We start from the raw sequence: 12,874 nt of genomic DNA, 5'->3' as shown, positions 1-12,874 counted from the left end.
AAGAGGCCCGCAGAGGGTGTTAACAACTTGAAAAAAACGGGTCGAGGCCGGGGAGCGATAAACCGGCGCCTAATTGGAATCCAGCGTCGGACGTAATCGACAAACACCAAAGTCGTGAGCGAATAGTTTACCTTTTGTGTTTGTGGGTGGAAAAAAAGCAGAATCTCCAGACTCAGCGGGCGCTCTTCACTCGGCGAGAACGCGACTAATAACCCACTTGTTCTCTTTAGATTCCAAAGTGCTCCCTCGTGAGACGCCGTCAAAGTTCATGTAATTACCTATAATTTTCAAGCCGCTTATTAGCTTCATCTCGGGGCTCAGAAGACGTATCGCTCTTTTAAATAGACGCCAGTCAGCGGAAGGTCTTTCATCTCGAACATGAAGAAAAAAAAGACACCGAGGAGGAAGTCGCGGCGTCCCGAAAGTTTGCGCTTGGAATAAGTGGCGGCGCTAACTCGAGCCGTCGTGCACTTCAGAGGGAAGATGAATGGCGAGGATTTCTTGACGCCGCTGACATTAGCCTTATTGAGAGGACCGGCTGCGGGAGTGGGTGACGAGTCTGAAAGCGGTGGTGTTGTTGTTGTGGCGGGTGGGGGGGGTGGATTAAAAATAGATTAGCCTTGAGAATACAGCTCCTGGCAGCAATATACGGCGAACGCTTCCAAGCAGAGCCGCGCCGCCATCTTATTTAAAATCGCGCGAACATGACTCAAAGTGACGCTGATGAGGGAGCGAGGCTTGTCTCCCAGATCCCTCAGAAAAAAAACTATTGTTCCCACAGCTGGAGAAATAAGTCATCGGCATCACTTCCCCTGCTCCAGAATAAACTGGATTATAGGCTCGGAGACCAAAACATGACAAACAATATGTGTGTTCGAACGTCGAGCCATTCATCAGTTGCTACGTTCTGACACGAGCTGAAAAAGAACGGATTACTGAGGGAAGTTTTAAGAGTTATGGCAAAAATGCAGCGACTGGAGCTCAGTTGTCTTCGTCTTCGTCCAAGACACTTAAAAACATCCAATACCTCCATACTGCTCGACTGTAACGTCCATTTTGTTCAATAAGCATTCGGGAATTGTTCCGAAAAAACAAATTCATATTTTAAGCTTGTTTGTAGCAGAAGCTAAAATGCTAACATGCTATGCAGGAATATCGCGAGTGAGTAGAGAGTAGACGGGTGAGAGTGGAAGCATGAAGATATATGGATTTAAAGTATGTCTTTTTGGATGAAGATTAAGACGAAACTTGCGCTTTAGTCACTACATTAACATTAAATTACATTTAATAAAAAACTCTGTAGCGAGAATTCTGACCCGCTCTAGTAGGAGAACTCACATTTCCCCGATCCTTAAAAGTCTTCACTGGCTGCCAGTTTCTTTCAGAATCCATTTTAAAAATTCTAGTTCTTACTTTCAGATCTATTCATGGTCAGGCTCCTCCTTACATCAGTGAAAAACAAATGGTTTTGTGGTTTGAAATAACACGAGGGTTAAAACCATAAGAGAGACTTCCGAAAAATTACATTTTCAAAATTTTGGCGACATGTACTTGTGTCACATGGTCTAGTTTACAATGGATTTTGATTTAGCAGAATTTTTTTCCTTTAATCTTTCTGGACTTTTTGACATTTCTTTATACTTTTTCAAATGAAAAGGGATTTGTGAGTGTTCAGAACATTTCATTTGTGTTCACTGCCTGAATATGAACTTTGATACTGATGCATTTTTTTTGGAGATGTTGATTGTTTTTGGAATTTTTTTCAAGATTAGATAAAAAAAAAGGTTTTCTTCCTGGGCTTCCGAAAATCATATTTTCAAAACGTAGGTAACACATGTTTATTTGTGTTCACATGATCGTACCGAACATGATTCACGAAACCATTTGAACAAATGATCGTAACGGCTGAAAAACAGGATTAAAATCCATCTCAGAAAATGGCGAGAGGTTAAGCAAGGACGCGAAGGTCGGCTTTAGTCAACACGTGGGCAGAAGCAGCAGCTGATGCATTAACGACACGACGCCTCTTTGCTATACAAATCATTATATTTTCTCTGTGAAATTGTGTAGAAGGTCTCGGCGTGAACCGCCCACATGTGCTGATGGAACAGGCAGTGAAAACGCAGGCAGAGACATATGGAACAAACACATTGAACATGTTTCATTTCACTCTTTAACACACAAACTAGTCGTTCTAGTACAAGCTCTACCTCAGACTTTTGTCTCAGAATGTGATGAAATTCAAGTCAAGTTATTATTTTTCGCAGAAGTCTCTCGCTGTTTTGCAATTAAGTGTGTCAAACTAGGTGATGAACTGAATGAATCTTTCGCTGTCGCTGTCGACGGATTCTTTTTAAAAGCTGCTGAACTTCCCGGAAAAGTTCCCGACACTTTCCACTCTTGCATTATTCACCCGGTGGCCCTGTTGTCCACACAAATTTGTAAATAACTATGTATATTTCATAGGCCTTGTGCCAAAAGCACTTAATAATTTACACATTTTTCTCACGCGATTACAGAGTAGACCGCCGGAGTCACACCAGTCGTGTTCACGCCTGCTTTTATTTTTATTATTAAAGTCAAATTATTAAAGTTACTTAGTGAACCATAGTGGGTTTTTATCAATGAAATAAATGATTGATCTATAGTCTGATGATCATTCTTTTTTTACTTTAAAGCCTCACTTGGTAACTTTATTTTCAGCATGAATAAAATGTACATCATTTTTTTCATTTTGTTATACTGTATTTACATGTTACATTTTTTGAGATGTGGATTTCATGGCAGTTTTTACACCTTTTTTGAATAGAAAAACTACCTTTTTTTTAAACAGATATTTAAGACTTCAAAATATATATATTTTTTTTATGGTGGTAACATTTATTTGTGTTCACTTGGTCTGACTGGGAATGAACTTTGTTTTTGCGGAATTTGTTGATGATGATTTTTCGGTGTATTATCGACTTAAAGAAAAAAAAAATCTGGATTTTTGAGACTTCAGAAAATCCCATTTTCGAAATTTGGATAACATTTCTTTTTTTTTTCATATGGTCTGAACGAACATAAACTTCACAAGATTTGCGCGTTTTTTTTTCAATGTGTACATTTTGTAAAATGTACATTTCTTTGTTTTCCTTTTGCTATACAGTATCCACACAGTAAATTCACACAAAAATTTCAAGTCCTATTAGAAAATGTTTTTTTTGTGTCTAATTTTTTAAAACAACATATAGAACATCAGACAAAAAGGCACTTAAACCAGAACTGATGAACTACTGGGAAATCTGAGTCGGGATAAGTCGGCCATCTTGGTTCCCCTAGATGACTGATGTAATCGGAAAATAGTAAAATAACGAATAAATTAAACTATTAATAATTATATTATTCATTATCGTGCTATTTTGTTATCGTCTATAATTGTAAAGTTTCTCTCAACTAGGGTCGAAATTATCTTTCAGCACAAATGAGTGAAAATGATTTTGTCGCCAGAGCGTCAATCAAGCCAACACCTGTGCTTTCATCAACCAGAGCTTGTTTCCACTACAACCACTAGATGGAGCAAAAAATACTTGCTATTCAAATCTTGACGACAAAAACATCCAACATTTGTTGTGATGTCGGTCACGTTTAGACATACGTGGTGCTGCAGAAACCAGCATCTGCGAGTATTACTCATAGATTGAAATCCGACCTGTGGGCCAAATGTGGCCCTCCAACTACTTCATCATGGCCTGCTCCGAGGGATAGAGATAAGGAAAAAGCCAACTCAAACAATGTGTTCTTTTTTTTGACACCCTGCATCTTTGACTGACTGGTTTATGTCAACAAAGAAAACACACAACTGCAAACTCAGAAAGCCTTTATTCGGCCCTTCACCTTTATTTTATCACATGTTCACACACACACACAAGAACTGCCGTCGCAGCAGCACAATCCAACAACAGAAAGTGTTTTCGCTGCTTTCGCCCAATTACGAGTCTTGTAGGAGTCTTGGTGGAGGAAGTTGCGGAGTCAGCAGATGGGAATCTCTGATGCATCCTCAAATAGCTCTGTCCTACCTCTCAACCCGAGCAAAGGAGTGTCAGCTTTTCACAGACCTACATAAATACGAGCACGGACCGGAGGCGGCAAATAAATCTTCCCTCCGTTGTTGCCCGAATGAGTCGCGGTGTTATTTAAAACGACCGGTCCCGGAGTGAAATGGTAAAAAAAAAATACGCTCTCTCTGCCACTAACTCCAGCTGGTGCGGCGTCAACAGCCGTTTCTACTGTTTCTTTCAAGTTCCCTTGAATTAGCGACGCTGACCTTTCAAGTGTTCGCGCTCGGCCACCGTTCATTTGATGAAAGCAGGGAAGGAAATTGAATGCTGGGCAGATGTGTGGCCCCCCCAAACCCATCCCCCGGACCCTGTTAGCCGCAACCTCAGCGCTAACAAACAGTTGAAGTGAAGGATGGTAAAAAAAAAAGAAAAAGAAAGTCAGCATCTTCTTTTTCATCAAGAAGTGAAGAATGAAAACTTTTTCGAGTGGAGTTTTTCCATTTCCGTAGATGTTCCCCTCCAATTTTAGGTGTGTAGGTGTGAGTCAGTAGGATTGGTTGTGTGTCTCTGTGTGTGTGCTTGAACTCTATTGTATCATCAGTGTCTATTTGTACAAACTAATCTTTTCGTTGACATGTTGACATTATACAATGATCATAAGCCCCGCCCACTAAAATACTTTGTTTTTCTGGAGATTTAATTTTGTTTATCATAACCACACTCACTCTGCTGCGATTGGTCAAACATGGAGGTACAATACGTCACTGCACGTCATCAATCCCGGAAGTCTCCACCTCCATGGGACTCGTTGTATAGACAAAGCGGGGCGTGATTACAGCTGGCTGGAGCAGGAGTGAAGCCATTATTACGTCATAAGGGACTCCGCTCTCGTAACCTTTAGTTCGCCCAGATTTCAGACGGTGGAGAACTTCAAAGTTCAAAATATGGTCATGATGAGGGACTTGCATGTTTCAAATGTTGAAGTCTTCCAAGATGGAGTGAGTGAGTCAGGAGATTTTAGTTTTATTTCACATTTGCTGCATGTTTCCAGGCATTCATAGCATTAGTGTGAAATGTAATAAGTTTTTGTTTTAATGCGACTTAAAGTTCCTGCTTTCTAAGTAGACTTTAGACTTTAAACTTTAGACTTTCTCTTATTGTCATTGCACAAAAAACACAGCAGAGTGAATGTACGGTATATCTGAAAAGTATAAATATTAATATTAATAAGTTAAAAATAGTGCAATATAGTATAAACAGAATAAATAAAAAAATAACGTTTTTAATATTAAACATAATAATTAATGTATATAAAAGTATAAATATAAACAAGTTAAAAAAAAGTGGAATGTGTTATAAATAGAATAAATACATAACATATTAAATATTGCATAGCTCAAGTTATATTTCAGATTATATTTATAAGTAATACATTATATTTAAGTAGACCCTGCTACTGGATTTCAACATGTACAAAAAGTATTTTATGTAATTTAAGTGTATTTTTTTTCTACAAATCTTGTGTTCATATTACATACTAGTTAGTTAGCAAACCTACATATAATTTCTATTAATTTTACTATTATTCAAATATAAATTAGTTTAAAAAAAATGGAATATGTTATAAATAGAATAAATACATAACATATTAAATATTGCATATCTCAAGTTATATTTCAGATTATATTTATAAGTAATACATTATATTTAAGTAGACCCTGCTATTGGATTACAACATGTACAAAAAGTATTTTATGTAATTTAAGTGTATTTTTTTGTCTACAAATCTTGTGTTCATATTACATACTAGTTAGTTTGCAAACCTAAATATAATTTCTATTAATTTTACTATTATTCAAATATAAATTAGTTTAAAAAAAGTGGAAGATGTTATAAATAGAATAAATACATAACATATTAAATATTGCATAGCTCAAGTTATATTTCAGATTATATTTATAAGTAATACATTATATTTAAGTAGACCCTGCTACTGGATTTCAACATGTACAAAAAGTATTTTATGTAATTTAAGTGTATTTTTTTTCTACAAATCTTGTGTTCATATTACATACTAGTTAGTTAGCAAACCTAAATATAATTTCTATTAACTTTTTTAACTATTAACTATTATTCATTAAGCAGTGATTAAAAAAAAAAAAAGACTTTACCACAAACACCACAAATATTTTAGTAAAACACTTTGTTTTATCTCTGGGTCAAGGTGACCCTGTGGTCCAGGTATCATTTGTGTTTTCTGGTCTCTGGGTCACCTTGACCCAGTGATTACACAAGCGTTGAACTAATGTTTTGTTTTGGTTGTAGAAGTTTGTTTAAAAAACAAGCGGAAAATATAATTATATTAAAATATTATTGTTTAAATTGATGCATTAATGTGATAATAATTCCTAATAATAATCTATTACTAGTGAAGCGACGTCTTGTGACGACTCGTTCAGATCGTCTCGCCGTAGAAGCGATAAAAAAAAAAAACATCGCAATAATATCAACACCTTAATCTTCAACCGGCTCCGGCAGAACCTGATTTTTTTCCCACACTCTGGTGTTTAATCTGAGTCTCGCACAAGTGTCAATATCTCATTCAGAGTCTGCGAGCATTTCACACTCGGCGCAGGATAACAACCAGATAATGACGAGCACTTCTGCCGGCAGTTGTGCTGACAGGGAGGATGTTGTGTTCGTCGTCTCAAACGCTCTCATTCACAAGGAAAATGATGATTCCCTTGAAACTTACAGCTGAGGTAATGGGAAAAGATCTTTTCACTACTTGGGACAAATTAGTTGTTTGAGCCGGTGAGGAAAAAAGAAAAAAAAAAAGTACAGCTCGTGCTTTTAATAGCGCCGGCTGCCGTCTCAACTCTTCATCACTGAAGGGCTGTGACTGGAACATAATTCGGCTCATTATCTCCTGCACACTCGATGCTTATCATCTTTCCATCGCCAGGGGGAAGGAGTTCGGTCATGACGTGGACTTCATCCTGACCACGGCGGAGGAGGGGAAGGAGAGGACCCTGATCCCCGGGGTCATCCACGAGCTGGACAAGCAAGTATGTACTTTTTTTTACTACGAGTGAAGTCTGATCTAGTCCACAACTTTACGACCTTTGAAACAAGTTTCCAATATGTCCATCTGATCCAGCATCTTCCACCAATGAATCAGTCGGAATAACTGAAAAATGACTAGATCAGTGCAACTTCTTGATGCTTCAAAGTGAACTTGAAAAGATCTGAGTAGGTATAACTGCTCCCAGAGTATTCTCTCGATGTGTTTCTCTTGTCAGGTTATTTTCATGTCTTAACAAGAAGGAGCTGTTTCGCCTGCAGTTAATACTAAACTTTGCAGTGAGAATTCTGAGCCGCTCTAGTAGAAGAACTCACATTTCTCCGATCCTTAAAACTCTTCACTGGCTGCCAGTTTCTTTCAGGATCAACTTTAAAATTCAGGTTCTTACTTTCAAATCTATTCATGGTCAGACCTTCCATCAGTGATTTGATCCAGCATTACACCCCAGCTCGGGCTCTGAGGTCTGTGGATCAGAATCTACTGATGGTTCCTGAACACGCTTCAGGACCAGAGGAGAGAAATCCTTCCAGACTGTTGCTCCTAAGCTTTGGAACGATCTTCCTCTGTGTTTGATGATCTACTGACTCCTTGTCTTATGTTGTCTTGGCCATTTAGAGTTTTTAAATTTGTATGTATTTTTAACTGTGTATTGCTTTTGATTCTTCAAGCGCTTTGTGATCCTGGTCTAGAAAGGCGCTTTACAATTACTTACTTACTTACTTGACCAGTAAAAGAGACTCACAGCGGCAGTGATTGACACCTTGGATTCTCTGGCTTTGTTGTTTTATTAAGTAAGTAAGTAAGTAAGTAATTTATATTTATAGAGCGCGTTTCCAGACCAGGGTCATAAAGCGGTTAAACTATAAAAACAATATTCAATAAAGTATATACTTTAAAGGTCAAGATAACACCAAGAACAACACAGGTGTCCCAGAAAATCAAGGAAAAGCCTGAACAAATAAAAGTGTCTTAAGATGTTTCTTGAAGGAGTCAGTAGATCATCAAACTCAGAGGAAGATCGTTCCAAAGCTTAGGAGCAACAGTCTGGAAGGATTTCTCTCCTCTGGTCCAGAAGCGTGTTCAGGAACCATCAGTAGATTCTGATCCACAGACCTCAGAGCCCGAGCTGGGGTGAAAGGCTGGATCAGATCACTGATGTAAGGAGGAGCCTGACCATGAATAGATCTGAAAGTAAGAACCAGAATTTTAAAATGGATCCTTAAAGAAACTAACTAATTAACTGTATGGTGACATGTTTATAATGCTGGGAACCAATCATAAAAGTCTTTCACTTGATTTTCCACATCATGATCCAAGTCTCTATCTGTGATTCATGGTTTGAGCTCCTGAAAATGGTCTCCATCCGTCATTCCTGATGAAGCTTCGTGAAGCAGCGTCATTATTTTCAGACAGTGTTGACAAGGGGTTGATAGGTGTTTCATCGGAGCGATGGTTCTGAGACAAAGATTGTCAAGAGTGCCTTTGAAAATGAAGACACTGCATCGTCCTGTATCTAGAAACCTCATCAACCCTTCACACACTATTTACGTTGCAGAATTAAAGGGTTAATTCACCAAGAATTCAAACTGCACTCATTTTCTACTCACCCTCATGTCGGCTAAGGGTTAGGATTATTTTCAGAGTAACCAGTTCCTTTTTAGAGTTATCGAAAAAAATGTTCATTTTAATTTAGCGAATGATTTGTGTTCATCTTTGTCCAAAATAATGAACATAAAAACATCCAAATACCTCTGTGAAGCTCATCTGTAACGTCCAAAGTCTGAGAAAATGTGATATTTTAAAATTCGTTTGTAGTGGAAGCTCCCAGTGTCCCAGGGTTACTCTTGCTATAATAATCCTAATTGAAAACAATTTGTCATGTCCGTTTGTGTCCAGAAAAGTGAGTCCTGTAACTCATCATCTTCTTCATCAAGTGGCTGAAGGAAAGCAATTCTCTTTTGGAGAATTAAACTAGTGATACATCTAGAAGTATTTGTGAGTTCTTCACTGGTTACTTAACCACGGTTTGAATCTGATGTTAGGCCATCTTGGAAATGTAGTCTCCAGGCTATATTAGGACTGGGCAAGTTGTTAAGGCGATGGCAGCTAATGCACGAACACTGGGGAATTCAGTTTAACTGAAAAACACTAATATAATCAAAAAAGGAAATGTTCGTTTGTTAGTGTGTGAAATGTGTGTTTAAAAATCAAGATATTTTGAACCAAAATGTTTTGAATATAGTAAATATCACCCAGACATAAGTATCAAATCTAAATGGTAGATTCAAAATCAAAGTAGATGAATGTCCTGCTGATGATCTATGAAGTGTTTAAGCAAAGCTATGGAACAGAGAGAGAGTTTAGTACATTGTGTTCAAACCAGACATACTTCTTCTAATTTAACCATACTTATAATATCTATATTTTCTTTCTTGTTTTCTTTTCTCATCAAGAAATCCATTTATCATTTCAGACCTAAGGATGAAACCTTCTCTGTCCTGATTTGATTAAACATTCTCATTCGTCTCTATTTAAACACGCAAAGGAAAAAGCATTTGCATTCGTCCTTTACTGCGCTTTTCTTGACCTAAATATGAAAAGAGAAGCAGAATTATTTCAAACCTAAAAATATCTTTTCATCCAAAAAAACTTTGTCCTCGGAAAAAAAGGGGTTTCAGCGTCCAACGATGGGAGTCTGACGGATTTAAGAAGGTCACAGAAATAAAAATGATCTAATTGGACTGTTAAAGAATATTTTTCTTGCTAATGGGCGGCGCCGGGAACACGGTAATGGATGATTTTCCGGAGAGAATAGAGTGTTTGAGGGGAGAAAGAAAGAGGCGTGTGGATGGATGTGACAAAAGGGGTTGATTAAAACTGTGAAAACGAGCAGTTAGCGAGAAGGAATCTCAAATGTGCACGAGGTATAAAATGCGTCGACAGTGGAAGCAACAATGTGTACTTGCTCATGACGGTGTAATAACTGGATAATTATCACTCACTATTTGAAGAAGTGATCAAACTTATGAAAACGTTCAGTTCAGTGAATGTTTGCCGATGCCGGACTTGAATTTTACCTTAAAAAATTAAGCTTCCGAAATATATTCTGAGGCGCTTGTGAAGGACCATCTTTTGAGTGACAGTCACCATTTTTTCGTGCTTTTGGATTCTCACATTAAGCTATTTAATGGATTAAAAAAACACATTAACAAGATCCTTCTAGTTACACCCACCTATGACCTCATTAACCGCATCCATGTTAGTCGTCTTCCTCTCCTTGTATCTCTTATATTCTTGGTCCAAAACATCTAAACATGAGCTACTATTATCTATTTTAAATTTATGAATACAAAAAAAAAGTCAACGTAAATTTTAAGTAAGGATATTTGTTGACTTTCAATAAAGACAATTTGAAAAAAACTATTTAATGTGTTAAAAAACTAATATCTGTTATATTTATTAAGATTATAGTACAAGGAAATATGTGTAATAAATGAAGCCCAGTGCACTTAAATCTCATGTTAAACTAGATAAAATATAATTATAAGAGAAATTTAAAAAATAAACCCAACAAAAACATGGGCTTTAAAAAATACATGAATATTTTGCTAAAAACATTACATTTTTCTTTTAAGAAAAGTGGAAGTGGCGTTAAAAAACAGTATATTTAAAAAAATTAGAGTTCATTTATTAATTTAGGAAAAGCACTAAATTAAACTCAAGCCCCAAAATATAAGTCATCCTAACTGAAGTAAAGTAAACACTTAAAAATATCTATAAAGTATAAAATGAAATAAATAAATAAACCGAACACGGAAGAATTTGTGGGGAAACTATTAACACTTTTTAAACATAAAATAAACTTTCTTTTGAATAAGTTTAAAATGTATTTTTATTCATTAAAAATAAACGATTCATGAATATTTCATATAATCTATCAAACACCAGAAGTATAAAATATTAAAATATATATTTTGGAAAGTTCTTCTGCGCTGCTGAAAACTTTTAAAATAAGTGTGTTTCTTACATAAGGTGACGCCGCATGATCCCAGCAGACTCTGACGAAAAGTCGAACCAACTTTTGACACATCTCTGCTTGTTTTAAGGTTCTTTCAAAGACGTTAATTTTTTTTTCTCCTGTCGCGTCGAAGACATTATCCTCCGTCGGCAGCTCCGCCTGTGGCACCCAAGAGAGATATCTCCTCGTGGCTCCGTAATATTTACCGGCCTTTTTTCCTTCTTCCTCTCATCGGCTGCTCAATGTCAAACCTTTATTCAATCAAGAGTCCATTAGTGTCTCGTTCGATTCCGCTTCATCGTTGAGGTGGAGTTTTTGGTCACGGAGTTCCTTTTGCAGGGGATTCAAGGGTCGTTAGATAATGTCTCAAAGGTTGTGCATGAACTTGTTTTTACGGTTTTAAAGTGGCGGTCGAAACACAAACTTGCTCTGATCTCACCTGTGGTTGATTTCTTTACACATGTATTCATCATTCATTACATTGGTTTTTATCACTTCAAGGGATAAAAAATAACATGAAATGCAATTATGAGGGAAAAAAAATATTGAAATAAAGATAATAGAACAAATATGAATATAAATAAATATGTTTCATTATTACTTAAAAGAGAAGATGCAATCAAAAAACTATTTAGAATGGCTTACAATTCATTTTCGAGTATTTATTTATATGAATAAAATGAGACATTTTTTCTGAGTGACTAAGGGCATCATTCAGGACAGACCCGGGACCCTCATGATGTAGGATTAGAACTGATCTTCCAAAAATTGACAGTGATGGCTAACAAATTTTACTTGTTATTGTTTTACCTCTAAATTAAGCTCGACTTTGTTTTTCTTTGGGTGGATACTTCTTGGCCCTCAAAAATAATTTAAGTGAATAATCGAGACCATATTTAGTTATTTAATAATTTAATAATAATTTTTTTTATAACCAAGGTTTATAAATATAATATTGGCATAATTAGGTTTATTGAATGTTTAGTTTTTCCACCTGATTTTTGCTATTTGCTCCTCTTTTTTTTGGCTTGAAGGCCCCTGACAACAGTTGCAGTATACACCTCTGCTCCAGGCCAACACTTGTCTTTTAATCAACCTGATCAACTCCCTATTCATCCACTAGATGGTGCCACGAACACTCAATGTAGCTCAGAATGCTAATTAAGATCGAGCTTTTACCAGTATTACTACGAGACATAAAAAGACCATATTTTTCTGTATTTTTTCCAACAACAAACCCTATTTTCATCATCAAACCTCTTGTTGTCATCACCGATTTTTATTAAAAGAAACTCTTATTGTTATTTCCTCTACAGAAGTCTGCGTTGTGTCGGAGCGGGAACGTTATAAAGCGACTTGTCTTTGATATCGTGTTAAATTATCGCCTTAAGAGAAGAGGTAGTGACATTCCCTGAAGCAACAGAGGGCATCGTGAAGGGGCTGTTTGTCTCGCTGCGAGATGAATGTATAGTTTGGAGAGGGTCACCACTGCGGCGACGGGCGCGTGATGAAGAGCGTTCGCCGCCGCTCTGCTCTTTGCTGTCGGCATCCTTTTTTGTCATCGCCTGGTTTTAAAAATACATCGCTCTCTCTCTCTCTCTCTCTCTCTCGCGCTCTCACACTCCCGGCTTTGCTGCTTCACAGCAATTATTCCGTCGACTGTACGGCGGGAACCGGCGCGCCGACTCTTTTGTTCGCCACAGGTAGAGGGAGTGGAGTGCGAAAGCGGGT

General features: G+C 37.1%; 1 protein-coding gene across 1 annotated transcript in view; it reads left to right on the top strand.

Moving 5' to 3' along the window:
- dntt (deoxynucleotidyltransferase, terminal) overlaps positions 1–12,874 on the top strand; it is a 100,771-nt gene that overhangs the window by 40,851 nt on the left and 47,046 nt on the right. The window contains exon 8 of the mRNA XM_087802308.1: positions 7,006–7,108. Coding sequence (XP_087658434.1) covers positions 7,006–7,108 — 103 coding nt within the window. The remainder of the gene's footprint in view (positions 1–7,005; positions 7,109–12,874) is intronic.

Source organism: Callionymus lyra, chromosome 11, assembly GCF_982586985.1.
Source record: "Callionymus lyra chromosome 11, fCalLyr1.hap1.1, whole genome shotgun sequence".
In the NCBI taxonomy this organism is placed as follows: Eukaryota; Metazoa; Chordata; class Actinopteri; order Syngnathiformes; family Callionymidae; genus Callionymus; species Callionymus lyra.
Note: the sequence above shows the minus strand (reverse complement) of the source record. Positions and strands in the feature narration are given on the sequence as shown.